Source organism: Oryzias latipes, chromosome 22, assembly GCF_053564925.1.
Source record: "Oryzias latipes strain Hd-rR chromosome 22, Olatipes_Hd-rR_3.1".
In the NCBI taxonomy this organism is placed as follows: domain Eukaryota; kingdom Metazoa; phylum Chordata; class Actinopteri; order Beloniformes; family Adrianichthyidae; genus Oryzias; species Oryzias latipes.
The window spans coordinates 21,653,329-21,673,190 of record NC_136258.1 but is presented as its reverse complement, the minus strand read 5'-3'; the positions used below and the strand labels follow the sequence as shown (position 1 = coordinate 21,673,190).

Sequence of the window (19,862 nt, the reverse complement as noted above, 5' to 3'; positions counted from 1 at the left end):
GGGAAAGAAATGAAAAAGTAAAGGGAGAAGAAGGAAGTGGGGAGAAGAAAGGGGTCTGAAATATAAAGAATCCAAGTGTGATCTGACAGAAACTGGAAGAAAGGAAAAGCTTTAGAGAAGGAGAGAGCGGAGGAGGAAGAAAAGAGAAGTGGCAGAAATGAAACAGCTCGAATCCCCACCCGTTTCAGTGCTGGACAGCTCCACAGACAGCAGTAGGACAGTATAAATAGATCCCCTACTTTAGAGGCCCAGTCAACACTCCAAAAAAAGTACTTCATGAGCTCAGTGTGGCTCTTTCCCCCAAAGAGAAGACCCGCAGGTATCTGATTGTGCCTGATAACCATCCTCTCTGTTCCTTTCTGTTTATTTTCTTAATTTAGAGAGCCTACACGCTTCACTGACATCACTACAGTGAGCAAAGTGACTGTTTTTCTCCTATATTCCCCTTCATGGCCAGTGCCTCAGCTCAGGGTTGTGATCTCAAATTTGACACCCTATCTCAAAATAGATCAAATCATCTCTCAGCACCTGGGCAACAAAAACATCTCCTGCAAACAACCTAAACATGTGCATGTGTCTGCAAAAGTAATGCATGTAGCGTACACATGCTTGGACTGTTTCCCCTGCAAGCCAGCATTAAGTAGCCTTGTGGGGAAGCTGTAATACACACTAATGCACCTGAGAGCCCAGAGATCTATAACCATCATCTGCATCTCGCTGATATTACTGGAACGGCCTCTGTTACTGTTTCTGATAGGAATCTCTGGGGAGAGCTTCTCCTGCTGTGGGGAGGGAGAGGAGGGAAGAAGAGGGGGGAGATGCGCCTCTCCGTCTCCTCAAGGTGATTCACCTCATAATGCACGCAGGAATCAATGTGAAATTGAACCGAAAATTGAACTTTCAGCTTGGTAACGTGGGAGACATGTTGTTATTAAATCTTTTCCCTGATATTTGAACGCCTTTCTGTTAAAGTTTGCAACACAGTGGCACCGCAGTGTGTGTTTGATTGAGGGGAGCCCGAGTCTCTCAAGGGGCCCTGGAGGAGCCACTTATATAGGAAGTATTGATGGAGCAGCAGCCACCTAGTGGGGTCGTGATTAGCACGGAGAAGGGGCTAAATTTAATGCTGGTGAGGCGGTGGGGGCGCCATCTGTTGCGCCCTCCGCCTCCACTTGACAGGAGAGGCGTTTGGAAGAAAGGCTTTCCAGGCCTTACAAAACTCATAAGAGTCATCACTTTTTCTGGCACGAGTCGTCATGGTAACACATTAAAAAAAAGGTGAGATTGAATGCAATAAGGATAATGATGGGGTAAATTATCAACAGCATAATGGAATGTTTTTAAAAAGTTTATGGCAATCAGTCGTCTCTGATTCCTCTGTAATCTGTTTCGGAGAATAGCCGAACCGGTTCAGGTCGTGATGGTGGAACCCCCCACCCCCCTCTTCTGTAAAAGTACTCCGCTCTGCTCGGGATGAGGAGAGCATCCTCCGTGGTTGCGTGTTCAGCAGCGGTCCAGTGCCGCAGCTCCCATGGGCTGCGTGGTGGAGAAGCGGACCTGCATCCTAAAGCCAATCTCTCTTTAACACACACACACACACCCACGCGCACACACACACACACACACTCTCCTCTCTCTCTCGCTTCCTTTTTTCTCCTCCACCTCATTGCAGTCTTATCACGTCCCCCCTTCTCTCCCCCCTCCTCCTCCTCATCCGCCTCAGCCGCTACAGGAGCGCAGAGAGGGAGAAGAGTGCAGCTGAACGTGCACGACATGTCGACAGTCAGCCTCTAAAGTCTTTTCTCGGTCGTTCCTCAATTCTTTGGCGGTGGACTGAGTGAGTATTGCCCGCATCCCTGCTCTGCTGAGCGTCGCTGTGTGGATCTGAGAAGCTGCTCCGAGACGATGAGGAATGCAATTGGATTGCGTTACTCTGCCAAGGATTTTCATACATAGCCTGGTAAATGTCTAATGGGATCTTTTTACTGACTCGGCTTTTTAATTGGTCATACTTCCATTTAGCAAACTATTACAATGCATGCCGAAATGTTACTTGTTAATTGATTTTCTTGGTGCTGTCCGGGCTGACAGCCCTGTGCATTTGATCAGTGATGCTGCTGCTGCTTCTGCTGATAGTGTTCAGTGATCAGGGGCCCCGTGTAAAAGCCTTGATGAGTGTGCTTTCTGACCGACAGAGAGGACACAGAGGTAGACAGTGGGATTATGTGACATGAATAATACGTTGGAGAAAGTGACCGTCATCTCTGGTTGGCTTGCGTCAGTGTGCAGGTCCAGAGAAAAGAGGAAGAAAAAAAAGTCAGAGAGACTCAAGGGAGAAAAGAAGGGGAGCCACACCTGCATGAGGCCTGTGTTAAATGATGAAAACAGTCAGAGTGTGACAGACACACAGAGGCCAGTTCCCTGCTGTGCTGTATCCATCAACATTCAGTTCCTTTTTGTTTCTTGTTACCATTGTGACGCAGAGCCTTGCTGACTGCTGACTAGTCCACTTGGCTGATTGGAGAAAGAGCTTGAGTGTTGACTGTGTTTCTTCTCATTAGGGAGAGATAACCATCCACCAAGGCATAATAAAGCAGGAGGGATCTCAGTGGTCCATCGAGGCCCAGTATTGATCTCCTCTATATCAGGGGGTTGGGGGACCCAGTGATAAACAATGCATTTCTTAGATGAAATTGAAGAGCTGTCGGGACTCCCTTTCATGCTTTGGCCCAATTTGTCGAAGCGTGTGTGCCTGTATCGCCTGGAAAAGCACAGATGCTCCGAACACTTTAATAGCATGGTGAATTTCCTTTTTGCAGCCTGCAGAAATTGCACCTCTCCTTTTTTTTATTATTCGTGAGATTGTCCAGCACATATTGCAGCATGACAGTGATTTTGTTATGAAAGCTCACACTCATCCACACGTGTCTAGCTACCTGTTTCAGTGTTTGGCAGGCGATAAAGGCGTACTTTTTGGATATGGTTTGACCCGTCTTGCTCTGTTTGAGCACACGTAGACACACTCAGGAGGAAAACTTGGCTTCGGCACCGCTTTTCTGTGAGGCGTTGTGCAGATCGAGAGCACAGCTTTGATATAATCAATATCAGATTTCAGTTGTTTCACTGTGAGCTCTCCTACCGAGTGGCAGCCTTGACTGACTTCTTGGTGCTTATGCAATCCTATCCCTCTCTCCCACCTCAGCCATTTCCTCCTGAAGTGCACCAACTCTCTGCCCATTACTCTCCCCTTATCTGTCTGCTCCTCCATTCCTTCACCTTCCTCCCATCTTTCCTCCTCATCCTCTGGTTCCCACTTTTCCCTTTACATTTTCCCATCATAATCACCTCTGTGATTGCTCTTCCTCTTCCGAGCGGTGGTGTTTTCACTTCTGCCTCGCCGTCTAACCCGCCTTTCCTAGATTATTACCGGATGATTACAGCTACCATCCCATCATGATCATTATTGCATTTTACATGGCGGTGTTCAACATTGCTTGAGCAGATCGAGATGCTTTCTTCCAATTTAAGTCTCATTAAAACTTGAGAGGAAAATTCCCAGAACAGGAATCACATTTTCACCAATGATCTTTTTTTAAGCAGGACTTCACCAATTTTGGTTTTATTCCCTCTTTTTTTCCAAATCTGTGTGATTCTCATTATCATCACTATTATGATCTGCACCACTTTGTGCTCCTGTCTATCATTCCACTGCCTCCACATCAGCCCTTTTCAACATTTTGAAGAGTTTTGATTTGCAGTGATGCCTTCTCTCCACTGTCATTACCACAATAATAACTATGACAGGTCTCGATAGCTGTTGATAACCCAACATATTTGGTTGATTGATAATATCAGGAGTTTTGTGCTGCATCCCTCTGTTCTCTGATTGCCATTCATCACATTAAATGGAGCAGTTCATTAGACAGAAGCAATATGAATCTGATTTGCATCTACCCATATTCATAGTGCATACATTAAGACAACACGTGCATGACATTTCAGCATCCCAGTTTGAGAACAGGGATGAATATATTCATCACAAGTTTTTTTCATCTTTGTGTCCAAAAAGCCACTCTGAACATGATAAAATGTGATTCACAGGTGAATTAGGCCACTTGTGTGTCTCTGTTTTGCATTTACAATGTCAGCATTTAAATTTGAAATTCTAAACCGGTGTGGCAGCAGTTAATACATTGATGTTTTGAAAAAGAATCAGACCCTGGTTTTTATCTGAAGCTTTGTTTTCTTGTGCAGATTCTCATAGGTTTGTCATAGGTTGACTCATATAATGGCGCATCACGGCCTCCAGTTGGCTTAGACATCATTATTCAGGAATAATGAATTGCGTTCCTCGCGTTTCAAAAGTGTGTGTGATTTAACATTTATTTTCTGTCTGCTTGAATATGCTTCTGATGTACATCCGATGTGATTCACCCTGAAGGGACTTTTCTGGCTACCTCCCCTTTGCTTGGCCTCTCCTAACTGATTTGTGTGTCCGACGGCGTTTGTTGTGTGTGTTTGTGTCTGAATGTATGAATCTTTGCCTCATTTTGCAGTGCGATGAAGGCCTGATGCCGGGCTGCAGCCCCAGGCTGTTGAGCTGAAAGGGAGAAGCAGAAGGATGCAGTGGGTCACTCTTGCGGTGGCCCTGGGATGTGTGCATCTCTTCAAGGCGTCACACACCCCCACCCCTACCCCCACCTCCACGCACACCCCTCTGGTGGACAACTCCGAGGAGGAAGTGGATGAGCCGTGCTTTGAACCTTGCACGTGCGAGGTCAAAGAAAGTGTGCTCCATGTGCACTGTGATGGGCGGGGCTTCACTAATGCCAGCCAGGTACCATTAAATCACCAATTAAAATACCACGTCTCCCCATCTAATATCCTGTCTCTCATGCGCCTTATGGGTTTTCTAACTGTTCACTCCACGTAATTAATAAGCTAACTAATAAGACCTCTAATTAATCATCCAGGTGTCACACTCGTGGGTCCGCCCTTTCAAACTCAACCTCCAGAGGAACTCTTTTAGACGTCTCTATAGCAACGGGTTTCAGCACCTTGGCAACGCAGTGTCTTTAAACCTTGGCAACAATGCACTCCAGGACATCCGAGTGGGAGCCTTTCATGGACTGGCCAAACTGAAGCGGCTGTACCTGCACGAAAACAAGCTAGAAGTCTTCAAAAATGACACCTTCGCTGGGCTAGAGGCTCTGGAGTACCTCCAGGTAGGCTTGAGAAGATAATCTGTGTTGATTATCTTTGATTGAGGGAATTATTGACCATTTTTCCCCCAAGAACAAAATGAAGAGCTGCGCCAGAAACAATCAATGGGTGTAAAGTGGCCGGGGTGAAAATGGGGTAAAACAGTTTTCTCAACATCGTTGAGCCTCTTTTTCAAGTGGAGTGCATCGAACCTTCAGGTTCAGTCCATTTCCCAATTTTGGTAACGTCACCCTTTTTTTTCATTTCTTTGCTTTTCCAGGCTGACTACAATGTGATCAAACGAATCGACAATGGTGCTCTGAGGTTTCTCTATAAACTGCGGGTTCTCATCCTGAATGACAATCTGATCCCTGTCTTGCCCGCTCATCTGTTCAGGTTGGGTTCTGATTATTTTGCCACAAAGGTTTTTAATTATACCAGCAATGACTTGCCGAAATGTCAGTGTCACACACAGACAGACAATCTGTTCTCTTGAATTAATTCTACTGTGGTACACTATGTCATAATCATAAAAGTTGGATTAATCATGAATTAAAAAGCATAATTAAATTTGTAAGCCTTTATTTTCTTTTGCTATCAAATGATCCTTTTATCTAATTCGGCTAACGATCCTCCTTCTCCTGCTGTTCTAGATCTGTGTCTCTGACTCATTTGGACCTGAGAGGAAACCGTCTGAAGAGCCTGGCATATGCTGGTACCCTGGAGTACATTGGCCGTTCCCTGATGGAGCTTCAGCTGGAGGAAAATCCTTGGAACTGTGGCTGTGAGGCAGTGCAGCTACAGCAGTGGCTGGCTCAGATCCCCTACACGGCCGTTGTTGGGGATGTTACCTGTGAATACCCCTTCCACCTTCATCGTAAAGACCTAAGGGAAATCCCTCGCAAACAACTGTGTGCAGATCTGCCAGATAAAGAACTCCAAGGAGAGCGAGGCGGTCCATCGGCAGGATCACAGCCAAAGCACTTGACCCCCAACTCTAAAACCAACTCCAATCCTGGGCGAGTCAGACCGACGAAACCCTCCTCCATGGTGCATGGCTCCCGCCAGAACACGCATACTTCCTCCACTTCGTCATCCTCTTCCTCTGCAGAACGTAGAGACAGGGAGAAGCACTTGAGACCGACCAAAAGGCCACGGCCTTCTAGAACGTCCCCCACCTCTCGCAGTCTGATGCCCAACCCTGTTGCTGGCTACCAGACCCGCCCCCCCATCCCTATTATCTGTCCCCTGGGCTGCACCTGCAACCTGCACATCACTGACTTGGGCCTCACTGTCAACTGCAAAGAGAGTGGCTTCCACAATGTGTCCCAGCTCACACCTCGCCCTCTCAACGGTCGTAAACTCTACTTGAGTGGGAATTTAATCCAGGGGATCTTTCGCACGGACTTCTGGAACTTCTCCAGTCTAGACCTGCTTCATCTGGGGAACAACCGCATCTCGTACCTCCAGGAGGGGGCCTTTTCCAGTCTAATAACCCTGAGGACCCTTTACCTGAATGGAAACAACCTGGAGAGAATCAGCCCACACATGTTTCTGGGGCTGCAGAATCTGAGGTAGAATGGCTTCCTGTTTGTAAATTTGTCTTTCTGCTGCACTCGGAATGCAAGGCATCATCTGTTAGCTTCTATTTTGACACAGGTTTTTAATATCAACATTGTAATACCATGTTGAAGTTTGAGTGAAACCAAAGTTTCTCATTCTATTTCAGGAGTGCCATTATTTAGTCTGTCTGATGACGTGCTCTAGTTGCGGTGATATGAGTGACAATGTGAAAATGTATTCTTCGCCTCTGTATTTGCATACAGAGGTGTTGATAAGGTAGCAAGAATCTGGGTGCTGCCAAGATTTAGTGTTTTCAGGAAAGGTTTATAATGAAAACACCGTGTAAGGGTGATGTTTATTATTGTCAGATTAAGTTTTCAAATAATGCGTATCTGCAGCCAGCAAGCATATTAAACTTCGATAAAGGTGACAGATCAGCTTTTATAGATGGCATCTAGCATTTGCTGAAACATCATATGGCCTGTAGTTTTTAGCTGTATTGTCTTTATATTTCAAGACAGGGTATAGACTCATAATTTTGACTATTAGTCAATAATAAAGATCTTCTCTAGACCTTGAAAATGTCTTCCTCTTAACCCCTCGTTAGCCTTTGTTAGTGACTTAATAGTGAGGGAGTGCCATGAGTAATTCACACCGGATCTTTTACTTATTTCAACATATTCCCAGCCAGCATGGAAAGTCTCACACAGATTTTTCTATTATGCAGAGCGTGCTAACCCTTCCTAGTGAGATCTATCATCCCACTTGTTTCCCAGATATTCCTGCCCTATTTGCTGCTAGTTAGCTGGATCAGATGATTCCAGATTAACCAAACACACTTGGGTAATCCCGGTAAGCAGGGGTAGTAAAAGTACTCTGATTGATCTTAAAGACGAGGGTTTGTCACCCTGAAGCATACTTGTAAACGTGACACATTTGCCTTATTCCCTTTTCTGTCTTTAGGTACCTTTATTTTGAGTATAATGAAATCCATGAGGTTGATCCCGGCACTTTTGACACCATGCCGTCCCTGGAGTTGTTGTTTCTCAACGCCAACCTGCTGAGGAGCCTTCCTCTTGGTGTGTTCTCAGGGGTCAGTCTGGCTCGACTTAACCTGAGAAACAATCACCTCCTGCAGCTCCCAATGGAAGGAGTGCTGGAGCATCTCAAAGGACTGGTGCAGGTGAGTGAAAATGAGCATCGCCACATCATTAACTGGATTTACCGATCAACACATTAGAGCAAACGTAATGAGTCTATAAATGCCTTGCATGAAGCTTTTAGCAAGCTTTTGCCAAATCACCACCAGTTTGCTGAGTGAGCTGTATCAACTAACTGGACCATCTCTAAAGAAATATGTATAATTCTGGAAAATGTTTTTCCTTTTTAAGACAGATTACTAGGTTTTATTAGATAACAAATAGCCACTGCTGATTTCACAACAAAAGAGACTGATATGTTTGGATGCGATACGCTCATTAAACATTTCCAGTAGGCACTGATCTTGTGCCCTCTGGCACAGCTGCAATTTTCTCCCATCATCTGTTGTTTTTAACGCTCTGCAGTGGCATGTGGGACTTTGGTTGTGCCTCAGGTATTCCAGTTGGCGAATTGCAATTGACTTGATTTGTTTAAGTGGTCTTAATAAATCAGGAGCCAAACAGGAGAAAGCAGAACACTTCAAATGTTTGAGCATGGTTGTAATTAATGAACCATTCACTAAATAGACTGTCGAAACCACTGTATGTGATAAATTGTGTTTTTTTTATTTTTTTTTTACACCTGAACCTATTTGACTGCAGCATTGTGTGACTGCTTGTCGTACATGAAAATAATGATAGGAACATTTTTCTATGTAGGCTCTATATCTTTAAATTCAATGTGCTAGAATTTTCTTCGCCTGTGCAGAATGCTGTAAAGTGGGTGTGGATTAGCCCAAATTTCTTTGTAAATTTCTGTTTTACTATGCTGTGTGAAAAAATCCCTGATCTGAGACGGAGGGATTGAAGGCTGGCTGTTCAACATGAATTTTCCTGGGGAATGGACATGCTGCAGGAACCACGTTCAAATGTGTTGCACTTTTGTGCAACTCTAATGTCCAATAATATTAAAGGTTTCTTAGACTGGCTGCACAAAATGGTGTATAATCGAAATCCAGCAGTTCTCAAAATATATTACCCCAGGGTGTGAATTCAATCACACCCAGGGTTTTTTTTTTGCTAACAAACCCACATCTGTGGAGTTAACTGGCTGCAGAAAAAAAAGATGACAGAGCTATCACCTGTTGACTTAACGCCAGACTGTTTGAAGCCTTTTTTTTCCAGCTAGAGTTTGCACAGTAAAATCAAAGGGTGATGCAGGTGGAAGAAGGGTTTAGTTCACAGCTGCTGCAAAAAGCACTCCATTTGGATGATTATAAAAAAAGACGCGAAGATATCTTAGAGACACTGGCACCATCAAGAACAGGATTATCCTACACCCACTTACACACACGGGTAGGAAAATATTCCCTTGATGTCAGGGGTATTTAGAAAAAAAACATTACTTTAAATAGAAAATTGTAATTGTTGTGGAGTGTGGAATTTATTTGGTAGAAATCTAGTGGTGGGTAAATGTGCCTGAGTCCAATGGAGAAACAGGAGGAAATCATACTAAGTGAAGCAGCATCTGAACTGAATGGATGCCAGAATTACATAGAGGAATGGAATTCATATGTCTCTTTCCATAACAGCAAAATAACATGTTGTGTATCAGGCCAACACTTTCTTGTCATTGCCAGCTGTAATGAAGAAATTTGCCCATGGCCAGGTTTCACCTAATGCAAGACGATTCCCATTCTTCTGTAAAGTCTGAGGAAAACAAGGCAGAGAAGAGCCAAGAAAGGCATAATAACATCAAATTGGCTGGTGATGGGATTTTTTCTTAATTGTCAGCTATAACAAAACATAAAACGGATTAGACAATGGCTGATGTTTCTAAGAATCCTTCAAGATCTTCAAGTGAATCTTTAAAAAGACATTACATATTTTGATTTTATTCAAAGGGTAGAGAAATTGCATTTTGTGTGAGTGAAGCATTGTTTCAGCTACATACGGTTTGCACAAAAACAAGACTTTTTATCCAAAGCCTTCTAAGCTTCACCATTTCAATTATTCAGTGAAATTACGCATGCCGAAGTTTAAATCCATTCCTTTCAAACATTACCTGGTGTCCTATAATATCCTCCAGTTTCACTGATCCGGGCAGCCTTTCCGTATTTGCTGGAAGCAGCGTTTTCAGCTCTGTCAAAATGTGAAAGCAACAGAAACAGTCGGGATTTGCTATCCCTTTTGCAAAACTGTGTTTGCTTTGCTATTGAGGGAAAAGATGAGAAGATTAGCGCTGCTTTCTCATTTGCATTGCAAATATTAGCCTATAAGCAGCGGCTGGGTAGCACTAGCACAGGATTTTGAAACCAAACTAACAGGTACCTGCCTCTCTCGGAAGTAACAAGTGACATAGAGTAAACAAAAATGACAAAGAATTAGATGAACATCCCCAAAACAAAAGGAGAGCTCTTAGGCTCAATGCTTGCGAGGCTTCTGGAAATCCCATTACTCACATGTGTTTCATGCAATGAAAAACCGTCAGTGAACTGATGATGCTGCAGATCAACAAGACTGACAGCACAGTGCAGAGCTGAGCAGCAAGAGTCCAAAAAACCCAATCATGAAGACAGTGAAAAATATCCTGCTTCATTATGGTCTGACAGATGTGTAGCTACGTGAAGCTCAACCTGTGCAGATAAATGATCAATGCTGCCATTAGGTCTCTTCTTCTTTTGCTTGCAGAGAATATCAGTTTGTTGAGGCCTTGTGTTTTATACAAACACCAGCTACACACCGACTGGCAGCCGATATATGCCTGGCATGCACAGGAGTTGTACAGCCGGACTAAAGAGAGCCTGTGCACAAAGACTCAATTGTTGGCATTGATCCGTAGAGCTGATGGGTTGCAGAGAGCAGTATTTTCATAGGCAAGGTAAAATAACTTCTCTCCCATAATGCAGCAGAATAGATGTGCATATTTATATTAGAACAGGTTGTTGAAAAGGAGGAATCCTCACTGATTTGGCTCAGTGACCCAATGACTCAGAGGCAATATGCTTCTTAGTCATCCGGGTCGTGGTAACCCACAATTTGAATTAAAGTCTGCTGGGCTTAGTACGGTTCACTTCAAAGCTCTTTGGATTATTTGTAAAGACTCATCTTTACATAGTTATATAAAAAGGACTCAAATTTGGGATTTTTCTATGATAGGAGATTAGAAACAGTGTATTACTTAAAATAAAAGCTCAATTAAGTACCGTTATATAATAATTAATAATACAAGCAAAACAACAGCAGAAGTTGAGTTATCTTATCTGTCGTTCAGTTAAAGATATGTTTGTATGCATTTTCTGCACTAGTCAATTAGGTAAAAAACTATTATATTGCACATGGCACAATAGATAATACTGTAGATATCTTAGAGCAAATTAATTTAGTTGAAAAATATTTTTTTGCTGTCACAGTGAGTTTATTTGGTGTATACTTATATAACACAATTCTACTTTGATTAAGGCCCAACCCAAATTAAAGTCACATTCACACACCCATTCACATACTGATAGTGGCTCCCCTACAAGGCACCAACCTTATATGGCATTGTGAGGTTCAGTGTCTTGCACAAGGACACTGGCAGATTGCCAGGGTGCACTGAACCTGCAATCTTCTAATCAGAGTGGACCACTATATCTTATATCTCTGCAATGCTTTAACATTTTTTTGGAACTCAAAATTTGTCCTTTGCTGGTAACTCATTTAAATTACTTGCCTGCATATGAAAGTTGAACTTGAAACCTAAAAGACCCACTGATAAAAATCATGTATTTGTTGTTTTTAACATGTTCTCGTGGCATTTTTCTCATGATGGAGAACCTATGTAAAAGACTTTAAGTTTAAACTTGCATTTTTGAGTTTTTCTTAATTAAAAGTGTTGTGAATCAGGAGTAGACAAAAATATAGCGGGAAAAAGCTTGTATCAGTGGCATGGGTGCTAAAATTTGCTGGCTGGAAGCTCCCTGCTCCACTCCATTCTGATGCATCCACTTGCACACAAAAAAGATTTACATACCTCTTTTGATTTCCTTGTCTGAGCTGATATCAGGCTCAAAATTGCACAGCTGCAAAGCTTTAATATTGCTCGCCGTTTTTGTTGCACTGGTTTGCTTGGGGTTGTGAGGGGCTGTAAGCTAGCGGGAAGTGGATGACGGGAAGTGGAAGAAGGCTGACTCCATGTCAAGGGTCCTCCCCACAACTACAGTAAGAGGCAAAATTCTAATGAACTACTGTCACTCTAAAGAAACTATGTCCTGGAAAACGACACAGGTGTATTTGATTTAGGCTAAAAACAGTATAATTATAATTAAAACACCACTGGGAATGTTTAAAATAGCTCAGAAGATCACCACAGTGAGACTTTAAAGACTTTTTTAAGAGAAAAGCTTTTTTTAAATTTATAATTAAATAACAGAATTTTTTCTAAAAAAAAAAAAGTAGTTTTTGATTTTAAATGGGTTTTTAAAGGACTCAATTGGGAAAGTATTTTAGTCACTAAGTGTATCTATTAATAATATTACAATGTTGGATAACATAAGCTTTTAGATTGATGGTATCATTAGCTGCTGGCAATGGAAAATAGATGCTAATTTTACAAATAATGCTCTCAGCAGCATGCTAAAAAACAAGCAAATACAAAACAACACACAGGTTAAAGGTGATGCACGGTTATTTACTGACAAGACTTGTCTGTTCTGGCAAATTGCTTTATGAAAATATATTACGATCAACATCTTTCAAAAAATAATAAATAAACGGAATAATTCTAATAAAACAGCACTGTACTGTTCATTTAAATTAGGTAACTATTTTAGGGATTCTGTGGTTTATGAGTTGAAATGGCAAACCAGCATAAAGGCAGACAGAAAACATATGCTGCAAAAAGCAATTACTATCTTTTTGTAACATAAACCAGTTTTTCATTTAAACATTGCAGAGCACAGCATATACTACACTCAAGTGTTCACACATCAATACAAGAGGTCAGCAAAAGCCCCTGAAATTACAGGCATTTGTGAGCCTGTGACCAGACAGGTGGTGTGCATTTGCTGTTCATTATTTTGGAGGACAGATTTCAGTCTCACAGGCTCTATCTATATAATAAGGTGGTATTAGCTCATGGAGGTAGCTATAAATCCTTTTCAGATTTAAAAACTATCTCATTCCTGGAGAAATCCTTTTTCTTCACACTGAAATGAGAGCAAATTAACATTTAGGACATATTTAGTGAGGATCAGACTAATTAAGATAAAAGCGGTTGATAATAGTTGAAGAAAAAGTCAGTCAGTAAGTCAGCTTTGGGTAAACAAAACTGTTAAAAGCCATTGCCCTAACATCCCTTCTGTAAACATGTTCTGCTTGCAGCAAATTTTGAACGCAGAATATCAGGATGTGCAATCATGCAGCTCTAAAAGTCAGCATTTGTTTTCCCACGGAATAAAAGATCAAAGGCTTCTTTCCAGGCTCAACATGTTGCACTGATGTTTAACAATCATGCAGAGGCCGAGATGCCAATTTATCTCCCAACACTTGCCTCAATGGTCTGGAAACTCTTACTCTTTGCCATTACTTCTGCTCTCTATCCACCCACATAAAACACAGACTGCAGGAACAAACGTGCCCTTTAGTGAGAGTTTCTTGAAGCCACCAAGGAATATATGCAAAATCTGAGGTAAAAGTATAAGAAGAAGCCAATGATGGCTCTAAAAGCACATTCTCTTTCGGAAATGCTCGACATTTCAGGCTCATGCACTGTGACATAATACCTGCAACGGCTCCAGAAGTGAGCAGATTCAATATGATTACTTTGCTTTGCATGAATTATCTCACAACGCCATAAAAGCTCATATCCATCCCACACACGCTATTTAAAAAATCTTTAGCATCAAACTGTATTTTCTCTCAAAGTCCCTCTTCAATATCCATTCTGTGTATTGTTCAAAAGACAATGAAACACATTCAAAATGAAGAAGGCTTGGCAAGCCGGAGCTCAGAGGCGTCTCATCACCAGAGACTTCTGCAGGATTCTGGTGCCAGAGCTTCCGAAAAACCTGCTTGTGTTGACTATTTCTAAAAGCTAAGTGGAGCAAATCTAATGACAGAATATTGCTGATTGAGCAAAGTGATCAATTAGAAGACGCACGGCTCGCTGAGAAAGACCAGAATTTCTCCCCTGGTGAGAATTTTTTCATTGCTGTCAAAGAAATCTTAGCCAAATTATGGCTTGATCTTTGATCTCTATCATAATGATGAAAGCCCGCAATACAAATAAATGGGCCTTTTTTTTTTTGTTTCAGTCAGGCAGAATATTTTTTTTAAAGATTGACTGTTGCAACTCATCTTATTTTAAATGGTCGTGCTGGAGCACAGGGTTAACTGCAGACTGGCTCTGGGATTACAATTGCACAATTTAACAGATTAAAAACACCTTTCACAACAAAGGCAGGTATATAATCTTTGAAAAAGCCTTGACTGATAGGTTGATGGCAGATTGCAATCTGGATCAGTGGTCCCCAACCCTATACTGGTCTTTGAGACGGGTGGTAAAAATAACACAAACAATTTTTCTTTTTTTTTTTGCGTTGATTCTGATGGATAGTTTTGTTTTGGAAAAATTCTGGATTCTCCAAACCGCATCTGACTCATTGATGATGCATGTCAAGTTGCTCGGGCCCGTGTCAGAAATCCATCCGCTACTTTCATAAAGCAGCTGCAGGAAATGTTAAATTGAAACGCTCAAGATAGTACCGGTAAAGTTAACAAAAAAAGTTTTTTTACGCATCAAAGAGCCACTGAGGAAACAGAACAAGAGCCTTTGACTTCATAATAAAAGAAAGCTGCATTTAACAAACAAAAACCAGTAGTCTTTATTCCAAATATGGATTTCTTGTGACCGGTGTTCCCACACACCATTATAATTATGTATTATACTCAGCAACCACTGTCTAGAGTCATGAGGATGCTGCTAATAAAGTTGCTCAAACAGTGAATTTACATTTATTATCATATTTAGAAAATACTGTTAGTGACATTTTTTTCTTTCCTTTTTTCATTTACCTGTCGCACCTCAAAAGTCAAATGAGGCTGAAGTTGCCGTCCGATTTTGTAGCTTCCACTTTGACAGCTATAGGTTAAGGGAAAATCCATATCACATTTTAATGGTTCATACACAATATCTAGTGTCCAGATAAAGTTTAGAGAGGCTGCAGATATTTTACTCAGGAGGAAAACAAACTTTACCCTCAAAATTTAACCCTGTGAGATTTGAATTTTTTTTAACTATGAAAAAAACCCTCATATTTTTTCACTTTCAAGTAGTTGCTTACATAAAATAATTTTGAAAAAGTGATGAGGTGCATTCATGCATATATGCATTAGGCGTCAAGTTAAACCTGCCCACACTTCCAATGATCCCTTTGTTTACACTCTCTCCCTCTAGCTTACAGTCTCTCAAAACCTCAACCTAATATTACCAGTGCAAAAAAAAGGGAGAGCAAAATTAGAGTCATCCAGCCATCCAGTTTTTAACCAGATGCCAGCTCGGACTAGGAAAACAAATACATACGTGGATCTATTTGTCTGCAAGTTGCATCAGAATGTAGTAGAGAAGGGAGCTTGTCGCCCACCGATTGCAGCACCTACGTCACTGCTACTAGATTTTTCCATTATTTATTTATTTTTTTGGTCTGATCCTGATTCACAATGATTTATACAAAAAAAAAAACATACTCAAAAATGCTATCTTAATCTTAATTTCTGTTTATATATATCTTCCATCATGAGCTGGACAACTGCTTGAGAAGGATATGGGAGAAAGCCTGTGGGATTTGACTGTAAGCAAACAATAACACGCCTCAAGGATTTCTGCCAGATGTAGGATTGTTGTCATTAAAGTTGTGAAGCAGCAAAAAGAAACCGACAGTTGGGTAACACGTTTATCTAGCATGCCAGCCTGCTTATTCATGCTGCATCACATCTGAGATGTATTGGGATAATGCGGGGGGGAAAAAAACTTGACGAACCCTTCCTTTCAGCGGATCTTTCATTTAGCAGTTCATTCTGTCCCGAGAGCTTTTCCAGTAGCACTGTGGAAGCCTTGCAAAAGCCCACAATGGACAAACACCAATAAAGGCAAAGAGCATCCGGTTTTTCGCTGTGATACGGAGCCACTCCATGGTTCTCACGGCAACAATGCTGAGTCATGCTAAAATGCATCTCTCACTCCAAGCCAAAAGACGGCCTAACCAATTTAGCATAACATTTTTGCAAGCTCCTTGGAAGTGTGGCGGGAAAAGAATATCCGCATTTTATTCACAAAAAAACATGGAACTGATCAGTTCTGCAGACAATACATCATGCAGTGATTTCCTTTATGCATAATCTGCTTTAGTCTTTGCAAAGTGTGACTAACTGAATCTTTGAGTTGGTTACAGGACACCTAGTCAATAGCTGGCATTGAGAAAACGGATTTATGAGCAAACATATTAGATTACAGCACATAGAAGGGTTGCTGCTCCTCCTGTCTATTGTCAAAAACAGAGAGCTTTGATACTCACACACGGTTGTCCCACAAAAGCAACCAGAGACTTTTATGAATAACCACTTATGTAAACTCTGAGTGCTTTTTATAGTGAACTCAGATTTCCTCGTACCGCGCTGAAGCACATGTACCAACAGGTTTTTCAAGAGAGCACCACTGAGTGCTGTAAATTGAGTTTACCAAAAGCTCACACATTGTGAATGTTTGATGACTGTTGATTATTTACATACATTAGTGCTGTTCCCCACCTTTATATTTTAGAATTTCCCTAGAAGCACTGGTCAAGGGGAAAAGCTGCGCTCTTTTATGTAAATGGCAAAAAAATAATCATTTTTTCCACACAGTGTACATATTGAAGCTACTTGAAATGGAAATAAGATGTATGCAACGCCATTTTTCTTGTTGTCATCTCATTACAGAGCCAGCTCCTGGATGGTTCTTTAACATAACATATAGTTACAAAATTACTTATGAAGGCCAAAGCAGAATTACATATTTCTGTTTACGTTTAAACAAGTGATTCATGAATTTGCATTGCATGGCAGTTCAGTAATTAGTGTGCTAATACACTATGACACTGTGCGATGTATTCCTCCAGGTGGACCTGCAGCAGAACCCATGGGAGTGCAACTGCGAAGCAGCTCCACTGAAGCGTTGGCTGGAAGGGCTCAGCGCGGTGGTCGTGGTGGGAGAGGTGGTGTGTCACTCCCCGGAGAAAACCAAAGGTGTGGACCTGCGCTCCCTCTCCATGGAGCTATTGTGCCCTGAGCTGGAGCCCCGGGAGGACCAGGAGCAGGAGGAGCAGACGGCATCTTCGACAGACCCAAACGTATCGGTTGGCTATCCCAGCACAGGATTGGGACTGCTCATCCCTTCTGGGATGGATTCGATCCCTCTCTCGGTGCTGGTGCTGAGCCTACTGGTGCTGTTTGTCTCTGCGTTCTTTGCAGCAGCAGCACTAATCGCCTACGCCCTGAGGAGGAGGGACAAGCTGCCATTCCGCCGTCAGGGAGAGGTAGACTTGGCTGGTATCCAGATGGAGTGCGGGATCTTCACTGAACAGACACACCACCATCACCACGGCCTCCCAGAGAAGCAAACTTCACTGCCGCCGGAACACAACCACGTCTATGACACCATTTTGGCCCCGGAGGCTTCATCCAAAGTTCCAGATGCAGCTGTGGCCTCAAAAATGTGTAGCAACCCCATCTACAAGGATGAGCAGAATGTGGCGGTCAAACAGCGAAAGACGTTTGTTGCGTCAAATGAGTGCGAGGGGGGGTACTGCTCAGCTGTGGAGAAGGAGAGGGAATGGGCCCTGGAGGTGTCCTCGTCGCCCATCAACACTGTCACAGGAGCAGTTGGCTCACTCCCTGGTCTCCATGGGAATGGCATCCTCTGTCCCACTGTCATTGACAGTCAGGGACCCACCCCCAAAGTGGAATTGGTGGACTGCCTCTTCCGACTCAGCAGCTCAGAGTTTCGAGATCTACCAGAACGATTTGCAAGGCCGCCGCCTCGCTACCCCCACACTCAAGACTCTAAACAGGACGCGAGACCAAACCAAACGCTCGTGGTCACCACCAACAGCTCCAAAGCTGGTCAAGGCAGCCAGAATGAGCAGGGAGCCGGTGAGCAGAGGAGCAGACTGAGGACCACACCAGACTACATGGAGGTGCTGGACCGCTCGTATCAGTTTTAACACTCCTCGGTTTTAATGCTCCCTCTCCTTTACTCCTCCAATTTCTGCTGCCCTCCCTCGCCTGTCTCTTCACCATCTCTCTTGATGGTGATGAATCACCCAGTAACAATGACTCCTGTACAAAGGTTGGGTTTGAGAGGAGCCCGTGGGGGAGCAGGACTACACTAAACACCATGTTTATTCGTGGAGCTGAGGTCATTTTTTGTATTTTTCTTTTGTATTTTCCCCACCATAAATTGGCAAGGATTAGCTGATCCCAGATCCCTGCCTGGAGGGTAAAATTTCAGCTGCAGCTACTACTTTTTTTGTTTTCTTCACAGTCCTGAAGCACGGAGGCTTGATTTTTCCTATTCGGCACCCACAATTAGCAGGATACAGTTCAGTGGTGGGCGTAGGTTCATGTTGCAGCTCTCAAAAGGCATGCGTGGAGGTGAGACAGACCCTCTCCTCACAACATCAAACGCGGAGTTGATGACGGCCAAAAGACGTGGAGTGAGCTGGGCGCACACCGAAGACGGAGAAGCGGCAAAGCCAGAAGGGAGAAAAGAAGAAATAACTGAAAACAGCCAAGTGCCTTAGCAATGAACAGCCAGCAGTGTGGTCAATGCTTATTTTTCTATGAATACAGATCTATTTATCTAAACAAAGAGGTTTGACTACCAATGGATGGGAGGCTGATGGACAAATAAGAACAAACCAATCAAAAAACCTGAAGAGTAATTGCATTCCCTGGATGAGCCAAAAATATTAACACACACAGTCAATATTGGAGTTGTTGTATGTAGTTCTGTTCGTTTTTCATCATCTCATTCAGTTAACTTAATTTGTTTTTACAGCTGAATTCTTTACCAGGCTGTGACAGGGGACATACCCAAGAATAGTTGCCTTGTAGAGGGTGAAATCAAAGGAAGGTTTTGGTTTTCTGGAAGCCAGGATTTTGGAATTATTGTAATTGTTTTTGTTTGTTTTCTTTGAATCCAAGACAAGACAAAGAAGACCCATTTAAAGAAGGACACCATGGCAACGGATGCACTTTGGATTTCTTAATCAACCGGACCTTAACAGGGCCACAGGGACCTCTGCTTCACATTTTCTTTCATTGTACGAAGGCACAGAGGTTATTGTATTGATTTTTTAAGTATTTCTCAGAGGGAAATTAAATGGCAAAAAAGAACAATTGACATGAAAAACAGGACATAAATGCCTTTCATTTGTTCAAAAAAGATTAAAAGTAACAGACACTTCTATCAACTATTGATTCATATCTTTTACGGAAGTACCTTTTTATGCTTTTATCTCCTACAAACAGTAGAGGCAGTTGTGAATATATTTATTATTAGTTTTTGCGTGTTGAAGCTGTCCTGTAAGGGATCATATTATATTAATGTATAGGATGATTCTGCATCTGGTTCAGCCTTCTTACCGCCGACCCAAGAAAGACAATAAAGGGTGCTACATAAAAAAAAAAATTGCAGCTAATGTGTGGCAGACTCACATTCAGACACTTTGAACCCTGCAGATGCTCACTTTCTCCATTTCCAGTGTCTTAATAGTGCATGAAGGGAACAGCTTGAGGTATGCTAAGCTTGCGGACTGCAGTTGGTTGGAGAGATCAGATGAAAGTTGAGTAAATCTAAGCGCCTGCAGGATTCCTTACACAGCCAAGGCTGGTGATAGAAGATAATAGTGTGAAATCTTCCACATAAGTGGTATAAAA

The 19,862-nt window shown here is 42.4% G+C and overlaps 1 protein-coding gene across 2 annotated transcripts; it reads left to right on the top strand.

The window, feature by feature from the left end:
- The first annotated feature begins 1,477 nt into the window (after positions 1 to 1,477).
- On the top strand, positions 1,478 to 19,614 carry LOC101167411 (SLIT and NTRK-like protein 3). 2 transcript variants are annotated; one of them, XM_004082496.5, is made up of 7 exons: positions 1,478 to 1,960; positions 4,557 to 4,837; positions 4,974 to 5,225; positions 5,483 to 5,598; positions 5,856 to 6,776; positions 7,729 to 7,948; positions 17,042 to 19,614. In XM_004082496.5, the coding sequence occupies exons 2-7, from the start codon at positions 4,622 to 4,624 to the stop codon at positions 18,143 to 18,145; spliced, it is 2,829 nt and encodes a 942-aa protein (XP_004082544.1). In that variant the 5' UTR covers positions 1,478 to 1,960; positions 4,557 to 4,621; the 3' UTR covers positions 18,146 to 19,614. The 2 variants fall into 2 exon arrangements, with proteins under 2 accessions (XP_004082544.1, XP_020569198.1); XM_020713539.3 differs by having other exon boundaries at positions 1,699 to 1,837.
- Positions 19,615 to 19,862: the final 248 nt, after the last annotated feature.

What these genes read in the sequence shown, in the direction of transcription:
- LOC101167411 (XM_004082496.5), top strand. Translation starts at nt 4,622, where the DNA reads ATGCAGTGGGTCACTCTTGCGGTGGCCCTGGGATGTGTGCATCTCTTC. An exon ending in GCTTCACTAATGCCAGCCAG is followed by an intron (nt 4,838 to 4,973) that starts GTACCATTAAAT and finishes TTAATCATCCAG; the next exon opens with GTGTCACACTCGTGGGTCCG. An exon ending in ATCTCAAAGGACTGGTGCAG is followed by an intron (nt 7,949 to 17,041) that starts GTGAGTGAAAAT and finishes GTATTCCTCCAG; the next exon opens with GTGGACCTGCAGCAGAACCC.